This window comes from Vanacampus margaritifer, chromosome 2 (genome assembly GCF_051991255.1).
Source record: "Vanacampus margaritifer isolate UIUO_Vmar chromosome 2, RoL_Vmar_1.0, whole genome shotgun sequence".
NCBI lineage: Eukaryota > Metazoa > Chordata > Actinopteri > Syngnathiformes > Syngnathidae > Vanacampus > Vanacampus margaritifer.
Window position 1 is genome coordinate 15,319,873 of NC_135433.1, and position 21,369 is coordinate 15,341,241.

At 39.7% G+C, this 21,369-nt stretch overlaps 1 protein-coding gene across 2 annotated transcripts in view; it reads left to right on the top strand.

Moving 5' to 3' along the window:
• Window positions 1-21,369, top strand: part of znf385c (zinc finger protein 385C) — a 144,969-nt gene that overhangs the window by 85,712 nt on the left and 37,888 nt on the right. For both annotated transcript variants that reach the window (XM_077558790.1, XM_077558791.1), the window contains one exon: window positions 19,328-19,470. In XM_077558790.1, the coding sequence (XP_077414916.1) occupies window positions 19,328-19,470 (143 nt within the window). The remainder of the gene's footprint in view (window positions 1-19,327; window positions 19,471-21,369) is intronic.

The following is a 21,369-nucleotide window of genomic DNA, read 5'->3' on the forward strand; positions in this document are numbered from 1 at the left end:
CCAAGTCTTGGCTTCCTGGCTGATGTTTTGAGATGTTGCCTTAATATTTCCTTGTAATGTTCTTTCTTCATGATGCCGTCTATTTTATAAAAAAGCTCCAGTTCTTGCTGCAGCAAAACAGCCCCACAGCATGATGCTGCCACCTCAGGTCTACAAGCTTCCCTCTTTTTCCTCCAGATGTTACGTTGGTCATAATGGCCAAACAGCTCCATTTTATTCAATCAAGGTCTTTGGCTTTTCTTCTGGGGTTGATTTGCACATTTTTAGACCAACACACATTCATCTCTGGGACGCTCCGTCCTGAGCGGTGTGATGGCTGGATGGCTGGACATTCAAATGAGGTTTAAACTTGCATATAATTGTTCGAACAGATATACGTGACACTTACAAGCATCTGGAAATGGCACCCAACGATGAGGCAGACTTGTGGCACTCCACGCTTCTTTCTCTGATTTCCTGGACGATTTCTTTTGATTTCCCCATGATATTAAACAAGATTAGCAGAGTGTTGCAGTTGTGGCTTTAAATACATCCCCAGTTGTGTCATCTATTAACTCGCACGTTGTCATTTACCCTATCAGGAGATTTCAAAGCCATGACCTCATCATTTGGGCTTCTCCTTGTTCTTTAAAGAAATAGTACTATTTGTGTACGTAAACCTTTGACCTCGAAGAAAATCATATAAAATTCACTAAGAAATGTTCTCTCTCATTATTGTGTCATTTAACCAAATTAAATAATTTTGGTGATCCCGACTGACCTGAAAAAGGCAAGGTTTTAGTCTGATTTGATTTCAGACAGTGAGACAAAAAACTTGAATGTGTGTTTTTGCACAGTGTATGTAAACTTCTGGCTTCAATTGTATGTCTGCTTCCTTGTTCCTGAGTTAGGTCACTTCTTAATTGGCTACACTCCCTTTCACATCACAATTCACGTCTCTGGATTTGTAGGTTTTCCTCCCACACTGTAAGATTTTTGGTCATTGATTTTGAACACATTTGATATTTGATTGGCTGCTCAATCTGTTTCAAACCCCATTGTCGGGACAGATTCAGTCTAGGCATCTCAGACCATGGGATAATCTTACAAAACATAAAACAGTCAAGACAAAAGCAGCCCGGCTATCTTTATGTTTAACAGGCCTAAAGAACCTCCACTTCCACACCTCTTAACCTCCGTTTCTTCATAACCACTTTCTTACCTTAACATCCAACGATATGGAGCGATATGGAGCGGTATGTAACAGACAATAGGAAGTCTTCTTCTTCTTCTTCTCCTTATGGAAGTAGAGAACTGTAGTCTTGGCAATTTATTTTCGGTTTACGATTTTGCATTAATCCACCAGGATTGTATCTTTGGCTACGATGCAACACAGGATTCTAGTTAAAATAAGCAATTTTAAGATAACAAGAAAAACTTCAACATGGTTATTAAGCGGACTTTCCATTGTCCTCTTAGAGCATCCTCCGCTCACATTCATTTCTGAACGCAACTGTTTCCCTTCCTTGTACTGCATACACTTTTTTTTTTAAGTACTCTGAATAACTGAAAATCCCATTTGAACAACGTTCTGAGTTTCCAAACAGTCTGACTGAAGCAGCGTATTTCCAAATGCGGCCACAATGAGAGAATGGGGATTTTGGGTGCGACGAAGTATCTAGTGCCACTAAAACCCGCAAAATAGGGAGGAAAAACTGCATTACGTTAATGATCACAACTGAAATCCCGCGATAGAGTGAATCTGTAATAACTGAAAGAAAAAGTAGCGAGGAAACACTGCACTTCGTTTTGCTCTTCTATCATACAGTGGCAGGGAGCTAAAGGTCGGCGCAAATCAGTACAGACGCTCCCCAACTTACGAACGAGTTACGTTCCGAGCGATCGTTCGTAAGGTGAATTTGTTCGTAAGTTGCTTCAGTGCTATATTTTGTATTATAATTTATGTTTAAAGAGAATACGTACAGTACTGTACTACGTATGTTAGAGAGAGAGCGAGAGACACACACAGTATGTACATGTACGTAATAAGATAAATAAAATGAAGTTTAACTTACTTTTGGAAGATGTACTCGATGCTTAAGGATTTGATGGAGGAGGAGGAGGAGGAGGAAGAGGAGCATTTTATATCATGAGAGGTTCTTCGTCGTCGCTGGAATGGGCTTCAAAAGTTACTTCCTCCTCCGTAACTTCAATGTAGGAAGAAGTTGAGGGTCGAGGAGAAGAAGATGAGGGTTGATGAGTATCTTCCTTGGAGGATTTACTAGAAACTGGCCGAAAGAAGCGATCTAACGACGATTGCACAGTTTTCTTCTTTTTTCATCATAAATGATGCGGTAGCACTGTATGGCATCATTCAATTGATTTGCAACCTTTGTGCAACGTTCAATATTTGGGTCTTGCTGCTCGAAGAGTGCGATGGCTTTATCTATGAGCGACAGGCGTTTCTTCTTCTTCCCCCTCCTCGACACGTTGCTGAGCCTCCAATGCTGGGTGAGCTCTCACAGCGCCAAGCGTCGGTATTAGCGGCGGAAAGAAGCACTACAGTACTCGGAAAAAGGTGCGCAATACAAAATCTAACTTACAGCATCTCTTTCCGAACATTTTTTTGACATGCGCGCAGACATGTTCGTATGTACCGTTGTTCGTAACACGAATGTTCGTAAGTAGGGGAGCGTCTGTACCCGTCACACATTACATCATATAGCCACATGACTTTATGATGTCACTATGCACGTGGCAGATGCCACTGTAGCCGTTGTGGAAGTTTTGCATTCCTCCTTAAAAACATGACATGGGAGCCATACTGCTCTTGGGAAAAACAACCAAGGTGACCGGCTGTCGTGGGCTACGTGGCCTTCAGTCCCTCTGATATGGACTCTTATCAGAGACCGTGCAGACGTTTGGTGGAGCTGAGACATTATGGGATCCGTATGAGCCGGCGGGATTTCACCTGGCCAGAAGAGAGCGGGAAATGAGTGGCCAGGGGATGAAGGCGTAAAGAAGTCCTGCTGTGTGTGTGTGGCTCGTGTGTAATAATTGTGAGAAGCACGCCTTCTGGTGCAGCGATAAGAAAGCGGGAAAAGCAATCACTTCAGCTACCCCGCAGACCCAACTGGCATCTTCCCGCCTCTTCACCTGCAGCTCCCCGCGTGCCGCTGCAGATGTAGCGAGGCGAGTTAGCAGGTGGGTGCTCGTTGGCCCAAATACTGCACTCCAAATGCAAAAAGGTACGCAAATTGTGCTTATGGGCCAGTCCTGGTACAGAACAGGCATAACAGCTATTAAATCAGTCACAACATTACGACAAATGAAAGTGAAAGGCTCACTTGGCTGGCGTTAAACTGCTCTTTTGGACGTCCGCACAAGTTGATCCCCCCATTCACATTTATCCCTCTGAAGTTTTGTCTTCTGGAAACGAATAAAGAATACTTCCTTCATATGTGGACGGTCGTAGTGTCTGGAGTCGTTTCTGCAAGTTCCATTACAGCTCTGTGTTTTTTCCTCGGAATAAACGCGAACAAAACAAGCACGACTTGCATGGCTTGTCAACCAAACGGCTTCATTTTGACCTCCTTCCGGTTTAAGCTGCTGAAGTCCCGTGGCCTTGCGGTCTAAAAATAGCATTCGTGCGGTACCCCATTAGGGTGAGCCTCACGCTTGCTTTCTTCAACGAGACGTCCCATCTTGGGATAATAGGAGACAATGACTCCCCAATTGTGTTAGTTATGTCCAATCTCTGCCATTTTGACGTCATTACAGAAAATCACACTTCACACGGAAGGGACGCAAGATAGATATTCAGTGTTTTTTGGAGGGGCTCATTTACTAACATGTTGCCATATATTTGGTGCGTGAAAATCACATGTGTTTTTATTTTGTTTGTTTTTTAAAGTAAAATTGCTTGCATTGTCTCTTTAATGCAGCTGTCTTTTTCTTGGAAGTTGTTGTCATAATTTGGAAGTTTTTTTAACTACTGTATCACATATCTCTCTCAGCTTATCGCTATGGCACTAATATGGCATTATAAGCAGAAAAAAATTAATACAGTATGACTGTGAGTACTGTTATATTGGCTGTCCACATGTTTTGCTTCACTGTTTATGTTCAGTCCGTTACTTAATTGAAGCACTGCAACATTGATGCTATTTAGCGTTAGCATTAGGCTAGTGGACTCAAAGGCCAAGCTATGTGGTTGTTTTATATACACAAGGGGTCAATCTCTTTGTTTTTGTTTAGTTTGATGGTAAACATCCTTAACGTAAATATTGACTGCATGTAAATGTAGTCGATGTAGAAGTGCTGTAATTTATTTTGTATAAAGGCAGCGGTCCCCAAACTTTTTAGTGCCACTGATTGTTTTCATGTGAAGACATATTTCGAATTACCGGCATGGAACAAGATGAAAAATATTACTCACCATTAGCTGCGCTTCAACCTGACCGGTTGTACGACATATTCCGAGTGTTACTACAGTAGTACCATCAAGTGTGTTGGTGCGCGTTTTCCTAAAGCTTCTCTGATGAATAAAGTTCTCGTCAGCACGCAATTATTGTCCGCGTATTATTGGACATAAACTGGTGACAAAGCATCAATTTGCATTGCTGCCGTTATTCCATTCCGTGGTCCCGCTTCCGCTGGTGTGAATCTAATGCTGCATTCGAGGATGGTCGGAAGTCGGACTTTTCCTAGTTCAAACCAGGAAGTGTGTATGGGAACGCCCCCTTAAACTAGGAAATTCCACTTGCAAAGTCGGAAAAAAAAAAGTACCCCGACTTCACCGATGGACTAAAATGTGACGTCACTCGGTCCTCGAGGGCGGGAGTCCTGCAGGTTTTGGAGGTTTCTCACTTCCAACACAAGCTGATTCAAATGAACAGGATCGTTATCAGGCTTATGCAGAGCTGGATGATGAGCTGATCATATATCAGCTGTGTTGGAGAAGAGCAACATGCAAAACCTGCAGGACTCCACCCCTTCGATGCCCACCTCTGCTCTACACAGACACACAGACAGTGAATGGTAAAACTATTTACTCGACTTAGCGGTCTTCATTCATAAATATTCGACATAACTTCACTTAACCCAATGTATGTGACAGTATGCCGCTATCTCTCTTCATGAAATGATACGGTGAACTATTGAACTGTATGGAATGCTTATATAATAAGATAAAAGCAGTAAATTAAACAAAATTGCGAGAAGGCAAGTTTGCTGGAGGTCAAAAAAAGTTTTGAGGAGCAAAATAAAAAATTCTTTATCACTCTACGCCATTTTAGTTGTTTACTTTTGCCTCAAACGCTTTCAGGTCGGAACTGGGAAAAACCAACTCGGATATATCCGACATCCGAGCGTCCTCGAATGCGGCATAAGGCTAATGGCAATTGTGCTATCCAAAGTTAGCGACCTGAGGCTAACCCCGACTCATGCCCTTTGAATTTGGCGCGTGCCGGTTATGTTTTGTTCTTGCGTCATCACAATATCCTTTTTCTGCACGTGTTGTTTTGATGTTAGAAGTCTTTTCTTGTGGAAAGAAGTTTTTCAGTAACAAAAAATATTTCATGTTCATTCATTCAATAAATTGGTAGATTTATTGGGTACACATGTCTTAAATTGGTGGTGCCTTTGTAGGTGCCCTGATCTAGTACTGCTTTCCTATCGATGTTTGGGGAGTACTGGAGTTCCCTGATGGCACCATCGCATTGACATCGCGACTGGTGATTTTTGGAGAAGAAAAAGTTATGCGTAGATATTAACATCAAAGCATAAAAAAAATAGACCCTTGCAGTTTCCTCGTGTGTTACTCTTAACGGCCCTCCGCAAAAAGCTCAAGGACATTGAGACTATCGGTTGCTGACTTCTCATTAGCTGGCGATGAAGATCCTCGGGATGCTGCTGCCACGTGAATTATTCATTTCCTGTTTACAGCAGGCGACAGGTAAGCGACCTCTGTGATGAGTGCCCGCGAGTGTATGAAAAGGAGAACGACTCTTCCACACTGCCCGTCAAAACCAGCCTTTTCCCTGTTGCTGGCCTGTAGAAAAGATACAGATGGAGGCTAGGACGTTGCGTCAGCTTCCCAACTTCCTGACCTCCACCTCCACAAAAACAGGCTTCAAGTTGTTTAATGCAACGGCCAGTTGAAGGTGTCAAACTGAGCATAAAAGGGACTTGTACCGTAGAAACTCTACCCCCCCAAAATCATGAGTGACTACTGAGAAGGAGAAAGCACTTCTACATACAATCATTTTAAACAGCCTTTCAGTCCAATAGCTTAATGCTAACGCTAAATAGCATCCATGTTGCAGTCTATAAACCTTTCTGTAATGGGATGAACACAAATGTTGCAGCAACAGGGTTAGACATATATTCTTTATCCTCTGCAAAGAGTAGCTAATATTAGTGCCCAGAGCCACAGGGTAACAAGATGGCGTCCATATGTCTTGTGACCAGCAGCTGACCAATCACGCTGTGATTGACACGCTGTGATTGACACGCTGTGATTGACACGCTGTGATTGACACGCTGTGATTGGTCAACTGCTGGTCACATGACATATGGACGCCATCTTGTTACCCTGCCGAAACCAAGTTGGCCTAACTCTCTATATACGGCTCTGTTAGTGCCGCACTTACACTGCCTCCCCGTGGCTAAGGTGGGCATACCAGAAAGAACAGCACAATGGCCTTTCTTTCTTTTTTGTCTCCTTTTTCCTAAGAGCTCAGTATTGTTCATTCAGTAATTTTACCGATTCGACGTGTCATCATCATTGCTCTTTTTTTTATTATTATTATTATTATTTATTTATTTTGTATGTGCGTGAGTATGTGCATGGGTGTGTGTGTGTGCATGTGTGTGCGTGTTTGCGTGTGAGTGGGTACTCATTAATTCACCTAAAACCTATTAAAAATCCCATACCGTGAGGCTGTCAGGAGACCCAAGAAAGGATCAAAGAAAGGAAAGTGAAATCCAGCACCGACCAGACATTACCTACTACCCACCGGGTTACCAACCAGAGTCTTTCACCAACCCCAGAAACATCTAAATTCCAACAAATTAGGACCAAAGGACTGAGGAAAGGAAGGAATGGCCTTTCAATTGATGCAGTTTTGCATATTAATTCATTTTAATTCTATTTAATTATGTCATTACTGTATGTCTTTAGAGCGTATACATTATAACATTATAGAGTACTATTTTCCTCATTAAAACACACAACTTGTTTGTTTTTGGGGGGAGGCTGGAACAAATTATTGGCATTTCCATTGATTTTAATGGGAAAATGTGATTTGAGATGCAAGTGTTTTGAACAATTTAAAGTTGCATATCAAGGCATCACTGTAATACACTGCTAATATTACTTGGTATTTCGCCCGCACCTCCCTTTCTTTTAAATAAAGGCCACCCTCCTTTCAGACATCACACAGCCTTCGTCGCTGCTGCATACGACGCTCGTGATTGAAAATCAAAATAGAACCCAGGAGACGTATGTGAAGTCCCGCAGATGTACCCCAGATTAATGTAGACTCTTCTAACCGCGGCGAGGAAGCTGATTTGTGGCAATTACAGCGTTAGTCGCAATGAATTAGCTTGTCGCTACACCCGAGGCCGCAAGTGATGGAAATGTGTGTGGGGGGGGGGGGAGAGCAAACAGCTAATTGTTTTTCAGCATCAAACCAAATTTTTTTTTCTCATTATTTGAGAGTATTTTTTTCCTTCTGGTTTCTCATTCCAATGTATTGTTTCTCCAGGTGTTAGCCCCCACAGAAAGAAGGCTAATTTATGCATTACACTGTACAAGCTTTTGACAGCTGCAGGGCTTTTATTGCCACTCGTTTAATTCTCATGTAAGTGCATTTCTCCATGCTGTGCAATGTAATAAAAAAATGCTACATGCATTCATTGTTTTTCTCTTTTCATCTGCATTAGTGGTTCAATTTAGCCTTGAGCACACCACACTGTTTTATTTAAATACATCAGTGGATCCAGTTGTATAGCTGCAAACTGTAAATTAATGACAAATATAAGCTTGAGAAGCTGATCACATGCAAATATAACAGCACATATTTAATATGTCAGTTCGTCCGAAATATTGTTCATGCTTCCTTGGTCAAGCAGCATATCATGCACCATCTTGTTTGACGACGCTTCCTGTATTTACGTGACGACAACTCACATGTTGGACATGTAGCATGTGTGTTGTCTTTTTTTTCTTATTTAATTCAGGGAGGCTCAGCGGCAAGCAAGCAGTATACCATGCACTGTCTTTGCTGAAGAAGTTTATATTTGTGACTACCTACAGCACATGTCAACAGCGCAATGACAATGCCTGCTTTTTTCCCCTCTTCCTGAGTTCAGTGAGGCGTGGTGGCCAGTAGCATATCATGCACTGTCTTGACCAAAAGGTATTTCCATGACAGCGACATTCAAGTATAACTTATAAATATGTGGACTAACAGTGTCTGTAGTTGCAACAGGTCAAGCATGCAGCGTCAATAGTTTCCTTTATACCTCTTCTTCTTCAGTGAGGCTTAGCCGCAAGCAGCATATCATGCACTGTCCAAACTAGAGAATTGTATTTTCATTACACCAAAGCACAACTAGCCACACGTCAAGCATGCAGTGTCAGCGACGTGGTCTTGAGATCAGTGATGTATAATCGCAAGCAGCATATCATGCCCTATCTTTTGACTAATGGTTTTGTGCACTCACAGTACAAACGTTCCACATCCTTCCGTGACTTCATTTTCGTTCCTTGTATTCATCATGGCCTCGTTAGCCACCTGCATCTTTGACAGCCAGCTGACCACTTCAAATTAGACCACAGTTAAATCCCGCTCGGCCGACAACCACGTCGCCCTCACACCGCCGCTTCTGTATATATGTCAATTTGCAGAGGAAATGAGACTCATTGGAGATCCTGTCAATCTCACCGATGAAATATTTTGTGTAGCACAATTTGAGATGAGATGAAGATTGTTTGGTGTCGCCGCTAATGCTAATGAAGATGATGCGGGGCTTAATTTAAACAGACGCTTTGAAGCAATTTTCCTCATCCCGCCCAATTATTAGCGCTTCTCGATGAAGGCTGTCATGCCAGTTTGCCCCATTATCCTCATGCGTGTGATGTTTTTATCAAATTGGAGAGATACTTTGGATTCACACTTTTATTTGGATCACGATTAGGGATGGGTATTGCCTACAACCTCGCGATACAATGCATATCGCATTAGAAGGGTCACGATGTGATACATAACACAATACACGCGTATATGTGGCTTTAAGACAATACGTGTCCCGATATTTTACATTACTTAACATACATTTTGATGAAAACAGTCATATTTATACTCAAATGAGATTTTTATTCTGCTGGATGGCAAAAATGTCTTCTTCTAATGTTAACAGTGCTACCATGCCTTGTTGAAATGTATGCGTACTGCACAGCACGGCACAGCTTTCAGCGACGTGCCGGGAAACTTTATGAATGAATGTGCAAAATCGATTCTGACAACACTGTATCAAATCGTATGTGTATTGTAAGTGGCCCACAATAATAGATTCCCGTATGGATATTTTGAGCACACCCCTAATAATGATAAAAATGTGTATTTGTGTAACAGAACTTGAGATCGGTCTTCAATTTGGGCAAAATTATAACTTTTTTCATGTCGCTTCCTTGTTCAATGCCAATAAAATAATTTCATTTTAGTTGACTTTAATAATTAGAATGTAGATAATATAGTATAATTTATTATCTTATAAAATCGTTTTTTTTTTTACTTTCAACATAAATGCTTTAAAATATATTTTATGTATTTGATTAGTACATTTTTATGTTTTTCATTTAAAAAGTTGACTTATTTGTTGAACATACTTTATTTAACCTTTGTTTTATTTACAATATTTTGTAATGAATATTGATATTAATTTAAAGAATATATTATTTAAATTATTTTAATCTTATTATAATGAAATAATTTTAAAGTAATTACACATCTAATCTTTTTTAATTTATTGTTGTATTATTATTATTGTTGTTGTTATTGTTGTCGTATTTATTGTGGTTTGTGTTTTATGTTTGATCCTAAGTCCATCATTTTGTTAGAGCTGCTGTTGTTAAAGTGCTCTATAAATAAAGTCGAATTGAAATCAATTGAATAACTTTATGTTCAGTCCATAAATATAAATCCCCATTGTTGCTATTGAAGTATCATTTCCCCAAAATGTCTTTCTTCTGTTTTTTGATTGGTTAACATGACGCTTTGGTTCTTCTAGTCTTGCTTTTGCTTCTTTGACTGTTTTCTTCCTGCCAACTGAGACTCTTTGTGTTGAGGAGTAAATTCGAAAAGTATCTGTCTGGATGTGGACATCAGGCCTCCGGCTCAATGATGGAAGCGGAAGTTCCTTCGCTTTCACAATCACTAGCTGCCCATTGTTGTACTGGAATGTCCTGTCTGTTTTGTTTCCCCGTGTTACATCGGTAGCCAAGTCGCCTGGCGGGGCTTCACGGCGGGGAAGCGGAGCAATTTGTTTGCGGATGGCTCGGAGCTTATTGTCTCAGCTTGACAGATGGGCCGAGCACTCGCGCTCAGGTTGGCTTCAGTGGCGAATCGCTGCTCGCCTGACAAAACTCATTATTTATATCGACCCCACGCCGTAGAAGTAGATTCTGTTACCGCGCCAACCACAGCACCCCAAAGTAAACATCATCACGCACCATGATGGAAAACCACATGCACACACAGACAATTCTGACCTCATTCAATCATTATGAGAATGTGATTTATGAAAAGGTTACATCATAAGAACATGACAATATGAGGACATGAGAACATGCAACTTTGAACCCACAACATCATAAAGACATCTCGATGAGAGACCAAGATTACATGACATCATGAGACCATGACACTATGAAAATATGACAACTTGGGAAAAAAAAAACGCGACAATATATCAAGGTTAGATCGTGAGACCAAAAGAATAACAACATGACACCATGAGATCATGAGAAAATGCCGACATATCATAATACCTCGAGATCCTGATACCATGACATCATGAGACCACTAGGAAAATATGACATGATGAGAACATGACAATGTAACATGAAATCATGAGAGCATGACACCATGAAAACATCAGGTATCATGCAAACATGAACGTTGTGACCATGACATCATGAAAGCATGACATCATGAGGACATGACATGAGATCAATAGGAAATGACAGTATGTTATGTTATGATTAGGGACGTCAGGCGTTTCAAATTTTTTTATCGTAGTTAATCGCATGACTTAGTTAACACACGATTAATCACAAATTTTATATCTGTTCTAAATCTACAAGAAAATATTTTTGTCTAAGTTTTCATACTGTTGTTAACATAAAAGTGGAAACATTTTAAAATAATAAAAAATAAATATTTTAGTCACTGAGACAGTAATTTCATAATAGTTCATAAAAGTGAGTTAAAATTAGTTAAAAGATGTACTGTACTGTAAAAAAAAAACTAATGTGATATTGATTTGTGTTGGTCATATTTCTGCCACTAGATGGCATAATTGCATTTGTAAGACATTGTTGACAGCTCAATGCATTTTTCTTTTCATATTAAAAGCTATCAAATCGTTCACATGGAGCAACTTGTGAAATTCTGCACATTTTTAAAAATGTAAATTACAACTTGACCCTAATCTCCACAAATATATGCATTATTATTAAATTTATTACAGCTAAATTTTGACGTAGACGTGTCTGCTGCGTTGCGCCTGGAATTCCCCCAGTACAGGCTTTCCAAGTAAGGGGCGGTCATTAATCGTGCGTAAAAAAAAAAGTGTGGCTTTAAAGGAACTTTAAATGAACACCCCTCGTTATGACATCATAAGGACATGACGCCACGAGACATTAAGAGAACCAGACTTTATGAGAACATGACAATGTGGAGACCAAAGTGAAATCATGAGACTTTTATGTCACAAATCCATGACACCTTGTGAACATGATAACATGAAACCAAGAGAACATGACTACATGAGGTCATCGATATGTGTGAGGATTTAGAAGAACTTTGACACTTTCCAGTTCCAGAATCTCTCAAGCTGATTACAATCCTTGCTGAGATTCCATTTTGTATCCAGCGATGCAGTCCCACTTCCCCCAGCACAGCATGTACTCACCACACAAACAATTGTAAATGCTGCTGGAGAGCCAAAGCAGACTGTAACTGCAGTGCATGCGTGATGAGCACACTTACACACGCACACACCTGCGCACGTAACTCTCATCGTGTCAGCAATCAGCGTGAGCTTCCTGCCTCGTTATCAGCGCGCTCACATCCAACCTTGAGGTCCGTCTATTATGACTTGAGCGAAGAATGCAGGCGTGGGGGCGGAAAGCGTCTGCCTGTAATTAAAAGTGACGACGGGGCTAATGTCGTCCATCTAAAATGGCTCCCAGGGTGACCCGACGCCGCCGCTAACAGTCACTTTGCGGCTCCCTCGCAGTCAAATGAAACATTCACGTCCTTTTTTGCGACTCAATTGGACAGTTTGTCAGATGCACAATGAGCAGCTCTCATTTTGTTAACGTCGGCGGCTAAAAGAAGCGGGGGGGCTGTTATTTGGACTTGCACCCATGCTTTAGCGGCTGTCATTGTTCCTCCTTCTCGAGGAGCTTTTTCATGGTGCCGTGTGGACGGGTTCATTATGTTCGGGCTTTTAGGCCATGATTACAAACTTCTGCAATCACCTCAAGAAAACACACAATGCTCTTACCTGTTATTACTCTTGTACTAAGTGCATGCATTCATGTGGTTTTAGTCTCAAGATGTCATTTTCTCAGAATGTCCTGTTTTAACGGGGTCCTTTTCTCGTCATCATGTCATTTTCTCTTGATGTCACTCTCATGATGTCAATGTCTTTTTTTTTAAATCGTATTTTCTTGATGTTTCGATCTCTTGATTTCACATTGTAATGATGTCAGGGTCTCATCGTGTCATAATCTAAAATAACATATTCTCATGTTCTCATGATGTAGCGTTCTCATTAGGGATGTTCGGATAACCAACCACTGATACCAAGTACCGATACCACCAGCATTTTTTATGCATAAAATTTCCCCCAAAAAACAATGATAACTCATTCACTGCCATTGACGGCTATAGAGGTAAAAAATTAATTTGAACTATTTCTATTAGTTTAACATTTTTCCCACTTTTGTTAACAAGAGTATGAAAACCTAGAAAAAAATATATTATTGTACATTTAGAACAGATATAAAATTTTGGATTAATCGTGAGTTAACTCGTGAAGTCATGCTATTATTATGATTAAAAATTAATCGCCTGATGCCCTTAAATTTTTATAATATTTTCTTTAAAAAAAAAAAGATAACAAATAAAATAAAAAATAATTTAATTACTTTTTTTAAAGAAGAAGAAAAGATTATTCAAAATAAGGAATTTTTCATAATTAATCCCATGACTTCACTTGTTACCTCATGATTAATCACAAAGTTTATATCTTTTCTAAATGTAAAAAAAATAAAAATTCTAGGTTTTCATACTCTTGTTGACGTCTATAGCCGTCAATGGCAGTAAATGAGTTAAGAAATACTTATATAAACAAATATAAAGTTTTTCCTTAAAATAGTGTGAAATTAATCACAAATTTCTATTCTTCTAATTTCTAATTTGTAGTTCCTGATCATAAAATGCCCACATCGTGAATACCAAAATGTTGAAATCTTATCTCAGTCTCATGGGACTGCATAGGAAGGCCAGTAATAAGCCTTGCGCCTTAGCCTATACCTCTTGTTGGGGTAAATGATTTATTCAAAGAGATGTTTGTTCTGAGTTGTGTATGGAGCCGGAAAAAACAACATTCAACCGTTCATAAAAATAAAAAAAAGATAAAAAGCCTGGTATCAGCCCAATGCCAATGACTTCTATTTGTATTTGCCCATTCCCAGTTCTCACTAGTTCTCATTACGGGATGGAACACAGCTGACTTCCAACCAATCAAAGCGGCTCCACTCATTATCATACAATCAGAGCAGTGGAAATGCAACCAGTGCTTAACATTGCACAGAAATGTCATTGTTGCATTCTCATGACACCAGGTTCTCGTAGTTTCATGTTGTCATATTCTCATGAAGTAATATTGGCATTGTTTTGTCACGTCATGGTCTCTTGATTTCATATTCTCAAGGTGTCATCATTTTCTCTTGTATCATTTTCTCACTCATTGACAAAACTCTTTCCACTATCGGTAATAAATTGTGTTTATCCCTCGTTGGAATTCATGATTTTGTCCCAGTGCATGTATGAAAATGAATCTCATACAAACACACACACACACACATCCAACAGATGCGGCGTGACTCGGGCTGTTGTGTAACCAAACGCAGTGACTCACTAGTGACCAATAAGAAGAAGAAGAAGTCGGACATTTTGCTTTGAGGCCTGGACTGGGGCTGACTTTGGACAAACACAAACACGGCGGGGAATGAACAGACAATGTCGCGTCGTGATAGAAGGAGGTTGACCATGGCTGCGGGCTGCAATAAGCCAACACGCACACACAGAATGAATGGAAACTTTCCTTTGGGCAACTATTTGCTGTGTGTCCTACCCTTCTAGTGACACACACACACACGTGCGTCAGGTGCTGATTTAATAAGCTGCCTGGGGAGTCGCTCAGCTTTATCGGCTGATAACTGTCTTCCCTGCAAGTCCACAAAAGAGCTGCTGGATGCAGCACTCTATAAAAACCATCAAGGGGATTCTCCAAGAGGTGCCATATTTGTATTCAAGTGTTCAATAGTAGACACAACACGGCTGCTTTTTCTTCACATTGTGTTCTTATTCAAGTATTGCTACATACTCTACTCTTGCTGACATTCATATTTATTTATAACCACAAAATGTTTGTCATTCACATCCATCCACATATATGTAGTATTTATATTTTTACATACAATGCTCCTGACTAGTCGTGCTGCTCTTTTCATTCGCGTCTGTATACAATGGATGCAGTAAACACAAACAGCGTATTAATCTTATCATTCATTTGTCGCTGCGTACAACACACCTCTGTTTATAATGTATTTATTTATTCACGTACAGCTATTCTTGGTGTAAAAACTGGCGTATTTTAATTTTTGTGACAGAACAAGTCTAGTTTGGGAGTTTGGCAGACTGCTCTGCACCTCGCAGGTGAAACCAGGTCTAAGTTGTGGCACAGGTGGTTTAACCTTAAGTCTTTATTATTCATTTATTGCTACATACAACATTTCTGATTATTCTTGCTGCCAATTAAATTTGCTTTTGGAAATATTGTAAAAAAATAAAAATTAAAAAAAAAGAAGTAATTTTCCGGCAGCTAGGGCGCCAGAAAAATACTGTGAAATAACAGAAAATTATTATCTTGTAAAAACAGATTTCGTCCCCATAATCAACTCATTCACTGCCATTGACGGCTATAGATGTCAAAAATTCATTTGAACCATTTCTATTAGTTTAACATTTTTTTCCACTTTTTTTTAGCAAGAGTATGAAAACCTAGAAAAAAAAGGTTTATTGTACATTTAGAACAGATATAAAATTTGTGCTTAATTGTGAGTTAACTATTGAAGTCATCCAATTAATTACAATTAAAAAATGTAATCGCCTGATGCGATTCGAAAAAAAAGAAAATATTATTAAAACTTAGGGGCGTCAGTCGATTGCATTTTTTAATTGTAATTAATCGCATGACTTCACTAGTTAACTCACGATTAATCACAAATCTCACAAAAAATTCTTGTTAACAAAAGTGGGAAAAATGATAAACGAATAGAAATTGTTAAATGATTTTTTTTACGTCTATAGCCGTCAATGGCAGTGAATGTGTTAAAGTACAGTTTTTAACTGTAATTTTAACAAGATTGTAAAATAACAGTATATGACAAAAATTATGTGATTAATCTTTCAAAACATGGCCAATAACTGTTAAAAAACTAGATATTTATTGGGTTTAAAATTGCAGCAGTTTACTGTTAGTGTAAATCATTTCTATAGCATTTTTTCACCTTACGAGGCTCCCACTTGTGATGACACAGCATTAGGAGTTAAGATACTTCAACATGTCCACCAAGGGGATCAAACCTACAACCTGAGGGCTAGCAGGCAACCACTCTACCACTGATCCATGCTGCCACTGCTGTTCATAGTTTTAGATCTCATGAAATGTATACCTGATACTGCTAATGCCTCAGCAGAGGCAGCATCCGTAAATCCAATTGTCAGCTTTGCGTATTGTTCACCCTCTCACGCTTTCCCCTTTACCTATATCTCATTAGATGTGCTTTCAAAAGAAATCTAAATATGACGAATGCTACCATCTAGGGCATTACAGAAATTGTAGTTATTTTCACAGCAAAAGAAATGGTTAAATTACAAATTTTTGCTATTAATTTCTTAGTAAATATAAATTGTTTTTTTTCTCAGTTTTTTCCTTTTTAGGGATTTTTTTAAAGTATTTTTTTTATAATGTATTCCATTAAATAACAACAAATATTTGTGAAATTACGATACATTTGTGAACGTATTTTAACAATCAATGCATGCATTTCTAAAAGAACAAAAAATATTGTGTGTTTTTACAGATAAACATGATTTCATGTTTTTCTTTTTTACATTTAACATGTAAAATCAGAGTTTATTTTTGTAAATTAAATCATATTTTTAAAATTAAAATTCTGTTATATTACAGTTTTTTTACAGTGTACTTTGTACACTACTTGCTTGATGTGGTAATTAAATATGTACATAATGTGATCAGATAACAATGTCTATAGCTTCTTAAGACTTGGTGAAATAGGATGTGGTTCATTCTCCAAGGTTATTTTTCTGCTCTGCCTTACTACTGGAATAAAACAAACAGGTGTTCCCGAGCATTTATGACAGTGAAATTGAATATTTTTGCTCTGATCTTGGCAGGCAGTTTTGTCTGCAGGTGTCAGACAGGCTCCAGTAGGGACTTCCATCATGTCTGCCAATCCACAAGAAGCCCAGAGGAAGCTGCTAAGATCCTAAAGCGACACTCAAAATACTGATAACATAAAAAGAAATTGCGTTAAAACAGTTACAGATTTTGAATTTATTGACTTGTGTCGGGTGGAATGTTTCCACATTTCACTAAAGATTTCTTCCACTACTCATTTTTTTCTGTCTTCCATTTATACTTGTATATAATATACAAAAAAGAGCGTTCATGTCAACAACATGTCATCGTTTCATTGAGTTATTGTGGCCGTGAACGCGTTCATCTTAAATTCAATTCAGGAAACTTTATTGGTGTCTGGGGGGTGTTCAAGACGCACCCGTGAGCAGACGCTCGTAAAAAGCATGCAATAAAATTGTGTTTATTTGTGTGCCGTGAGATTTTTCTAATGTAAAATATATGCCTTGGCTCAGTAAAGGTTAGGGAACATTGTCATGTTATCAAGTGCAAGTGTCATAAGTCTTTTATTTTCAGTATGTGTAAATGTGGATCGCTTTCAAATCTGTATGTGCAACTTCTTCAAAAAATACGTCAGAAATCTTTTTTTTTTTTTTCACCAGATCGTTCTCAAGTATTGTCCTGTAATGTTGCACTTTGTCCCGCCTTCGCCTCTTATTGTGAGGTCACTGATTGCTTTTTTTTGTCTGTGCTGTAAGTTATCACCTAGCAATGCAAACCCCCTTTTCCTTTGACCCGGGGCTGCCACCGATGATTGATCCTGCCGCTCGTGTAAATGCCTGCGCGTCGCCACAGCGCACCGGCGCACTGAAACGCAACCAAGCGGAAAATTAGAAATCTCTTCATCCCAGCTCCATTTGAAATCCGATAGCCCCCCCTCCTCTTTCCGCCCACCTACGCACCTCCTCGTTGCTTGCCGTCTGTAATAAATGGATACATTTGTGTGTATGTACATGAAGGTCGATGGGGGGTGCGCTCCCACCTGAGCCACTGTGTTTTGGACATCAGATGGAGGTGCACCAGAGTTGCAAACACTGCAAAAAAAAAAAAAAAGGACCAAGATGCTTATCTTAAATCTTAAATCAAGCCAAAATTGACTTTTTTTTCCCCTTAAAGACTAACATAATGAGATTTCATTATTACTTACTTGTTTTTCATAAATTTGTCAAATTTTCTTATTCTCTTGACAAACAATTTGGATTAAAATCATGAATTCATTATTTTTTTCCCCCGTGCTTGCTTTATGGCCATTTTTTTCTTTCAATGCAGGCATTGCATCAGTCACGCTGTACTTAACTCATTGAAACCCAAAAACGTGTAAATACGTTTTTAATACTTGGTCCTTCACTCCCAAAAACGTATTTGTACGTTTTTATATTGGTTTTGTTTTTATAAAAAGGCCTTGATGCAGCTTCTGACATGAAGAGGTGTCTTTAAGCATTGTAGTCATTGCAATGGCCAGCAGATGGCAGAAGAGTATAAGAGATCAGCCAGGGCAAGCTCTTGTTCCCATTGTTTTCAACAGGTTTGTGAATAATGCTAATTGCTGCAAAACGGAAATAGATACAACTATAGTTTTTTTTATCCTGATGAAAAAAGAGACTCTAATCTTTCTTTTGGTAGGTTCCATGTTTTTAAAGCAATAGAACACAATACTCTGTGGGACTTGCAAAATCAGTCCAAATCCATTAAAACAGTCTGGAGCGAAGGGGGTTGCTTCAGTAAAAATGGCTGGGAATGAATGACTTAAAGGGGACGTCCAAAAAAAAAAATGTCTTTACATAATATGTTCTATGCAGCCCCAATAGTCTAAACACGACATTCGGGTTAATATTGCGTTTGTGGAATATGAGTTAAGCAGCAAAATCCACCTGTTTTTATCCATCACATTGGGCGGCCAGTTTGCCACTAGCTCAGAGGTCACGTAACCACCAATCACAGCTCAGCTTGCGAACGTCATATTACTAAACTCAGAAAACAGGTGAGCCATGATTGGTCGTTACCTGAGCCCTGGTTTTCAGTGGACAGCAAGTGGCAAAAGGACCGCCCCCTAAGATGGCTAAAAACAGGTGGATTTTGCTGCTTTATTTATTTTCCACAAAGACAATATGAATCAGAATGAATGTGTTTAGACAAGTGGGGGTGCATACAACATATTACCGTAAAGACATTTTTAGGGTTGACTTCCGTTTTAATGCAGTTTTTTTTCCACTTTGCGAGTCCTCCAAAAAAAATCCTTCTTGTTGAACTGATTAACTCTTTATATTTGTCTTTTTTACGTTTCGTCATCATCCGCTTATGTCTTATCGTCTTTGTTGTCCAGGAGCGTCAGGACAGGGTGGTCCGCTCCTGGCCTCGCTGTCCATGGCGGGACGGCCGCTGCATCCCCAGCTGGACCTCAAGCACCTGCTGCCGTTCCGGCTCAACGGCTCCTCGCCGCTCAGCCTCTTCCCCAACTTCAACACGGTGAGCAACTCTTTTTTTTGCCATTTAGTTCCCTTTCATCCAGGGAAAGGTCCATGTAGGTCTCATGTGTTTGGTGACACAACCTATTGTCTCATACGTCAAATTAAAGTCACTGTTAAGTGCTGTCAACAATGAATATAGTGTTATTTATTGTTTATTTTTGCTTGAAATGTCTTAAATGTCCACCTGAAAGTCCAGTCGGTTGATAAGCGGCCAGATCATTTGTTTTTGATGGATGGTGGCTTCCTCTGGTTTTCAGTGTGAAACGTCACTATAAATGACCAGGTCAAAATTCAATGGACGACAAACCCCATCGAGTCATGCGTCAAATTAAAGGGCCTTGTGAGTGCTTTCCAATGTTGTATTTATTATGTCAATATGTCCTCACCCCCAAAAAATTTTTTTGCATGAATGTTTTTGGGGGTTGACCTCATTTTAGCCAGTAAGCTCCAAGATGGTTCACACTGACTGAACGATTTCACAGGTGACCAAGCCTTGGTGGAGGTCCGCACTCACTGAGTGCTCTGGCTATGAATAATTCGGTTTTAAAGTTGGTATAGTGTCCAGGTGTGACCTGTGTATGTTTATGTGTGTGTGTGTGTGTTCCCCGCCATCACTCTCTGAGCGTCCATCTGCAGCTAAATGAAACATAAACCACTTTACACCCTCACAGCAACACAAAGCAAGGCAGACTTCAGTGTGTGTGCGTGAGTGCGCGCGTGTGTTTGTGGATGAGCCACAGAAATGCATGCGTGAAAAGTGTCCAGCTTCATTGTTTTGTTGGCCGCCGCCCACGCCTTCCAGAGCTTTCGGCTCCCTGGCGTCGCCCACGCGAACGTTACGGAGAATCGGACGCATCTGGAGAAAGAAAGGCGCCGTGGAAAACACGATGGCCTTGTGTGTTCAACGTCCGAAGCTGAGGTGCTCTGTCTGGAAGAACCAAATTGTCTCAAACGCAAAGTTAGTAGAAAAATGTTGTTATAGTCTGGCACGGGAGACAAGTGGTACAGTGTAAGTCTAGTAAAGAACACACGTTCACCACCATCTGTCCCTTTTTGGATCAATGAAACTGAAGTCGATTGAGTTTGATTTCATCATGAGGAAATGAAATGTCGTGTGTGGTTGAAAGGAAAAAACTCAAGGTTCATGGTGAAAAAACTGCTACCAACCAGATTAGGTTTATGCACACTGTTACTACGGTAACTGACCGAGAGTTTGAATGAAAGAAAAAAAAAAGACCTCTTTTTATGAAACAGGCTAGATTGACCTTTTTTCCTCTGGTTTCAGTTACCTTCCTTTCTGAAACAGAAGTCGCAGAGTTTCCCACATTTCAGGGTTTCTTGACCCAGAGTTCTCACTAAACCTGCTTCGTGAAATAGACCCCTGAAGTATTTGATAATTGGGACATTTGTGTTTTTGTGCATGGCTCAATTAAAGTCAGTGGCCACATTAGTAAATGAGGTACTGCAACTGAGTTATTTGTGTCCATCGTTCCGTCATTCGTGTTTCAATTGTCAAATGTTATTTACAGAAAGAAGAAACAAAGTGAAGATCTTGAATCTTAGATTACAGTCCTTGGCAAGCGGAATGAGTTACCTCCTTCCAGTTGTACTTCAAAAATCGACAGTTGTATTCTCCACTTCAATTTGTCTGAACCTGAAATTGTGTTCATCTGTACTTTGTTTTCAATATGCAAATGAAGTGAAGCCCTTGTCTGGAAACATGTCTCCTGTTGACTGAGCTGAAGGGCAACTCCAACTTTATCAAAACCAAATGGCCGAATTGTGTAAATAGCACCAAAGCGGGTGTCGCCCCAGTTCCCGGAGGAGATGATGAATCTCTGTGGTGGCACAGCTGTGACATCAATCACACGCGCCGTTCAGCTGCTTTTCTCTCCCG